This window comes from Priapulus caudatus, unplaced genomic scaffold, assembly GCF_000485595.1.
Source record: "Priapulus caudatus unplaced genomic scaffold, Priapulus_caudatus-5.0.1 Scaffold1815, whole genome shotgun sequence".
Lineage (NCBI taxonomy): Eukaryota > Metazoa > Priapulida > Priapulimorpha > Priapulimorphida > Priapulidae > Priapulus > Priapulus caudatus.
This window is the reverse complement of record NW_014578876.1, coordinates 15698-21649: the sequence shown is the minus strand read 5'-3', so window position 1 is coordinate 21649 and position 5952 is coordinate 15698. Positions and strand designations below refer to the sequence as shown.

Genomic DNA, 5952 nt, shown 5'->3' with positions numbered 1-5952 from the left:
ATTTGGCAGTTGTTACATATATATATATATATATATATAAACTGACGTAACATGTGCGCATGCGCATTAGCGTGTGAGGGTGAGAGGTAATGCGTGCGTGCGTGCGTGCGAGCGTGCGTGCGTGAGTGCCTGGTTTCGTTCATCGTGAAGGCTTTGCTTGGCAGTTAACTGCTACTACAGCCCCCGACATGCATCACCGTCTACTTCACACAGGTCTCGCACAAGCCTTCATTCCGCACGCGACGCCAGACGACACAGTGGAAGTGGCGTCACGGCCCGCTTCGACCCGTCCCCATTCGGCGGAAAAGGCGAAGAAGAAGTCAGCGAGCAAGGTGGCGTTCCGCTACCCCACCACCTCCACCCCCGCTGCTGCTCCTACTCCTGCTGGTGATAGGGATGGTGTGCAGCATCAGTACCGGGATGCGGGCATCCAGGCAAACATGCTGTCGCCTCCTTCTTCTCCCGCTCCCCGCATCATCACTCCGACAGTGACGCGTGCGGCTAGGAAGACAGCGCCGCGGGTGGATGTCGCTACACAGACGATAAAGTCTGGCGGCGGCAGCGAAGGCGGGGTACAGAGAGACACGGGAAGGCAAGAACAGGTGAAGAGGCAGCAGCAGCAGCAGCAGCAGCAGCAGCAGCAGCAGCAGCGGGAGCAACAACAACAACAACAACAACAACAACAGCAACAGCAGCAGCAGCTACAACAGCAGCAGCTGCTCGAGAAACATATGCAATTTGAGCAACAGCTGTTCGAGCGAGATGCGCAAATTCTACAACAGTACATGAGGCCAGTACAACAGCAAGAGCAACAGCTGCAACAACGTTATACCCCGTACGAACAGCCGCAGCACTACCAGCCAACAGGCTCCTACCAAGATCACACGTACTCCCATGTCACGCCCCCACATGACGATGCCTACACAGCGAGCCAGTACCAGCCTAAGCAGCCACCCGAAAACGTCCCAATGTCGCAGCCTTACTATAAAAGCCATCAGCCAGCCCCAACTACCTACCAAGGTCTTTACCAAGGTCATCAACCAGCGACTTCCTACCAGGAACACGCACCCTACTACGACGAACAGAGGCCGATGGAAGTTGCTCACCTGACGGTGGCGCCATCTGTGAGCGCCGGCGGCGCGCAGGTCGACGACAAGCCGCTCTCTTTCGTCGATAACATCAGCAAGTTCTACCAGCTCGACGTGACGGCTACGCAGAAAAAATATGCAGAGCAGCGAGAGCGCCAGCAGATGCAGAAAAAGAAGACGTGGCAGCCGCCGCGGCCGCCGGAGCCGGAGCAGTCGCCATGGCAACCACAGGCGGCACCGCAGCAAGCATGGGCGGCGCACGAACAGCAGCAGTCGCCTCTGTCACCATGGCAACAGCAGCAGTCCCTGCCAACATGGCAACAGCAGCTCCAGCAGCAGATGCCGGCAGCTGGATTCGTTGAACAAACGTACCCGTCCTCGCAGCACAGCGCGCCCATTCCCAGCCGTGCGAGCTCGCTCGGCGAGCCATCTATCGGCTACGCGGACAGCGAGGTCAGCGTCGGCAGCGGTGGCGCTGCCGCTGCCGCTAGGAGCTACGTGCAGTCGGAGCCATCACCGCTACACTCATCCCAGATTCCGGTTAAGATCAGACAGCCGCGTCGCTGGAACCCCTCGTCCTCTCTCGCCGCCGACCCGCTGCCTCGCCCCGCAGCGCCGCTAGATGGCGCCAGCAGCGGCGTGCACGTGACGAGCAAGATCAGGGACGTAGCGGGTCAGGTGAAGCGGGCGGAGTCAATGGGGGCAGGATACATGAGGGAGGGTTAGCTACGCCCACTGCCCGACCCTAACTCTAATCTTCATCCTAATCCTAACACAAATGCTAACTCTAACTCTAACTCTAACCCTAACCCTAACCCTAACCCTAACCCTAACCCTAGCCCTAACCTTAACCCTAACCCTAACCCTAACCCTGACCCTAATGCTAACTCTAACCTTAACCCTAACCCTAACCCTAACCCCAACCCTAACCCCAACCATAACCCTAACACTAACCCTATCCCTAACATCGTAGCATAAGAGAGTACGACATCAAGAAACTATTCGCCTCGCCATTTCTTAGCCTCACATTCTATTGTATGTTACCAATCTACTCAACTCAACTAGGTCGTCCTTCAGAACGCCCCATAGCGTCAACACGCTTTCTCCATTGGTCTCAATCTTCCACAATGGTCCGCAACTCTTGTACTACTTGCATTCCAGTGTCTTTCATCAAGTTATCCACATAGGTAATTCTTCTCCTGCCTCTATTGTTTTTTTTCTTGATGCCCCTCCTACTTCTTTGTCTATGTAGTCAAAATCCAAGTTTCTCTTCTCGACCATGATAGGTTTTACGCATTACATAGTCAAGGACAATAGCAAAGAGGTATGGTGCTAGGGTGTCTCCTTGCAATACTCTGTTTCGCCAGCAGGTGTAATCACTCTTGCTTTGGTGTTTTCGTAAAGCTTGCTGATTGCCCTCAGCAATCTTGGTGGTATATCATATGCTTCGAGTATTTTCATCATCATCCCTCTATGTATGGAGTCAAAGGCCTTCTTGAAGTCTACATAGATGATAATAGTCTTTCTATTGTGACTTTTAACTTCTTCTATTAGTCTCCTAAGAGCAAGAATGTGTGTTGTTGTCGAACGAGCAGGTCTAAATCCATTTTAGTTTGGCCTGAGATGACTATCCATCTAAGGTGACTATCCATCTAAGGTGACTATTCTTTCTGACCAATCTAATTCTGTTTTAGATGACGAATTTTCAGTCATTTCAATTATTTTAATTTATTTTACTAATTTAAATTTAATTTTAAGTAGCATGCAATATAAACAACGATCGATTGTAAATATGTGAAGTTCGAAAACATCAGATCATACTCGCTCCCATGCTTCATGCCTTCCGTGTGACATCACAATGCGGTGTTGGCAGAAAGATGCGATATGATATGTCTACTACGCACTTTAATTTAATTAATTTTTCTTTTTTAGGGTAAGGGTTAGGGTTAGGGTTAGGGTTAGGTTTTTTTTAAGTGCCTAGTAGTCATATCCTAAGTGCCTAGTAGTCATATCCTAAGTGCCTAGTAGTCATATCATATCGCACCTATCTGTCGGGTGCTCACAATGCTGTGTGACATCACGATACTGTGTAACATCACGGTACCGCGTGACATCACAACTGTCAGGCCATCGTACCAACAGATAACGTTACTCTGATGTTAATTCGGCTTCCCGGCGTGTGATTATGTTGCTAGTGATACATATAGAAGTTAGTATTAGTTTGTCTAGACTAGTCTTGTCTAGCTCCTAGTCTCACATTCATTCACGTTCATTCGTTAGTGTTTTTCAATTCAGACCAGATCTGGACATAGAGTCCTATAGCTATTATAACCCTTATCTCGACTAGATAAGAGTTATAATAGATATAGGACTGCGTGATAATCTAGTGAAGCTGCAATAGTGACTATCATGATTCTGTCATGATATGGCTGTATATAATTCTCAGCCAGACATACTTGTGTCTGTATTGTGCAGAAGACATGTTCTGTGTTAGTAGTGTGTCGCAGTGATAGGAAGCAATAACATCATTAAGCAATCACCATCATCATCATCATCATCATCATCATCATCATCATCATCATCATCATCATCATCGGTTGTTATGCTTAAACTGCTCAAGTTGTTTTAATTTACCGAAAATGTTGTGTTCTTACTTTGATTGTTACCTATATAATACGTGGATTGATGACTCAGTAATTAGCAGCTCACGCTTTTACCGTAATTATCTAGTGGACAGTGAAGCGTCATCCACGCGCTAAGTACCACTCGCTCATTAACGTAATGAAGCGCATCATCAGCAACAACTACAACTACTTATACGTAGCTAGCTATAAGGTGTGGATGACCAGGTAATCCAGCACTTTGCTGAGTACGAAGAGAGGGTTAGGAGCGGGCTTACAACTCTAGCTAGCGTTAAAGTTAGAGTTAGGGATAGGGTTACATGTAAAGGATAAAATTAGGTGTTTATATTTTTACTCTCAACACGTGAAAAAAGGTCGTGGCCCTATCGCTTATTCTTGGCGAATAGTCCCAACCCAACCCATAACCCCAATCCTAATTCTATCCCTAAGCCTGATCCTAACCCTCACTCAAACCCCTAACCCTAACCCTAACCCTAGCCCTAACCCTAACCCTAATACTAACTATAGCCCTAACCTTAACCATGTCCATAACCCTAACCCTAACCCTAACCGCAATCCTAACAGCAGTACTGTTGCTTCTCCTGTGTAGAGAGATTGTCCGCCAACCCGCTCAACTCGCGTCCTACTCTAACCCTAACCCAAACCATAACTCTAACCCTAACCCTACTCCTGACTTTCACCCTAACATCAGTACTGTTGTCTCTTCCGTGCAGATCCCGCCAACACGCTCGACGACCTGATGACTAAGCAGGCAGCCATCACCGAGCGCACCATCGTGGAAGCGGTCAGCAGGTCGGACGTGAGGCAGAAGTCGGCCGCGCTTCCGCCCAACTGGAATTTGAGGCGGCCGGACGACCACACAACCAGCGATTCGGACACCAGCTTCCAGCCGAAGAAAAGGTCCGTGCGGAGGTGGGGTGGGTGGGGTGGGGGTGGGGGTGGTGGTGTGGGTGGGGTCAACGGGGGAGGTTAGCACTGGGGGGTCTCTACCTCTACGAGCTCATGTCTTTCTCCATTTTTCTCTCTCTCTTTTTCTCTCTCTGTGTATCTCTCTTTTTTCTCTCACTCTTTCTCTCTCTATATATATATTTCTATCGTCCCTTCTCTCTCTTTCTCGCGCTCTGTTTTTTCTCTCCCATTTATCTCTTATTATATCTCTATCTCTCTCTCGCCTTTCTCTCTCTACATATTTATTTCGCTGTATCTCTACCCCGCCTTCTCTCTCTGAATGTGTCTATCGCTATCTTAATAAATCGTGTCTCGTATGCGGAAAAAAAATCAAAGCAGACGCCACAAGATTCCCAGCTAGGCGTTCCTTGCTGACGTCACACAGAAAGAGTCACACAAAGTCAGGAATAATTCACTGTCTCACAAATTACAGATGTCTCTGCGGGGAGCAATCACCGAATTCTCCCTAATTCATTCCCTTGTCTATTGGCGTCTAATTATCGCTCTCTCTGCAGGAATCCACCGCATCCGCGTACTTTGAAGCGTGATTCTACTGCTGCGCCCATATCAGAGCAGGAGCTGGAAACATTTAGATCAGATATAAAGCCAGAGGACTACTACAGGCAGCAGCAGGAGCAACAGCGGCAGCAGCAGCAGCAGCGGGAGAAGATAGAGAGAACACCGGAAGCTGGTTGGATATCAGTGTACGTGGCTCGCACATACTATAGTACAGGAGCTAAGAGATATCATCGTGCACATACTATAGTACAGGAGCTAAGAGATATCATCGTGCACATACTATAGTACAGGAGCTAAGAGATATCATTGTGCACATACTATAGTACAGGAGCTAAGAGATATCATCATGCACATACTATAGTACAGGAGCTAAGAGATATCATCGTGCACATACTATAGTACAGGAGCTAAGAGATATCATCATGCACATACTATAGTACAGGAGCTAAGAGATATCATCGTGCACATACTATAGTACAGGAGCTAAGAGATATATATCATCATGCACATACTATAGTANATATATATATATATATATATTTATATATACGTATATAATTATATATTTACATATGATATATTTGTTATAAATATATGTTAATGATTTTTGTAATGCAGCTGATTATAATGAGCAATAAATCCGAGTAGCATGAAATAACGCATGTGTTGACTGCTCTAATAATAATAATAATAATAATAATAATAATAATAATAATAATAATAATAATAATGCGTGTGTTGTGATCGCCCTGACT

The 5952-nt window shown here is 47.1% G+C and overlaps 2 protein-coding genes across 2 annotated transcripts in view; both read left to right on the top strand.

Moving 5' to 3' along the window:
- LOC106817650 overlaps positions 1–5819 on the top strand; it is a 14171-nt gene extending 8352 nt beyond the window's left edge. The window contains exons 4-6 of the mRNA XM_014822337.1: positions 4444–4630; positions 5194–5382; positions 5816–5819. Coding sequence (XP_014677823.1) covers positions 4444–4630; positions 5194–5382; positions 5816–5819 — 380 coding nt within the window. The remainder of the gene's footprint in view (positions 1–4443; positions 4631–5193; positions 5383–5815) is intronic.
- LOC106817652 (alpha-protein kinase 1-like) lies at positions 306–1894 on the top strand. Its single transcript, XM_014822340.1, has one exon. The coding sequence runs from the start codon at positions 441–443 to the stop codon at positions 1812–1814; it is 1374 nt and encodes a 457-aa protein (XP_014677826.1). The 5' UTR covers positions 306–440; the 3' UTR covers positions 1815–1894.
- Positions 5820–5952: the final 133 nt, after the last annotated feature.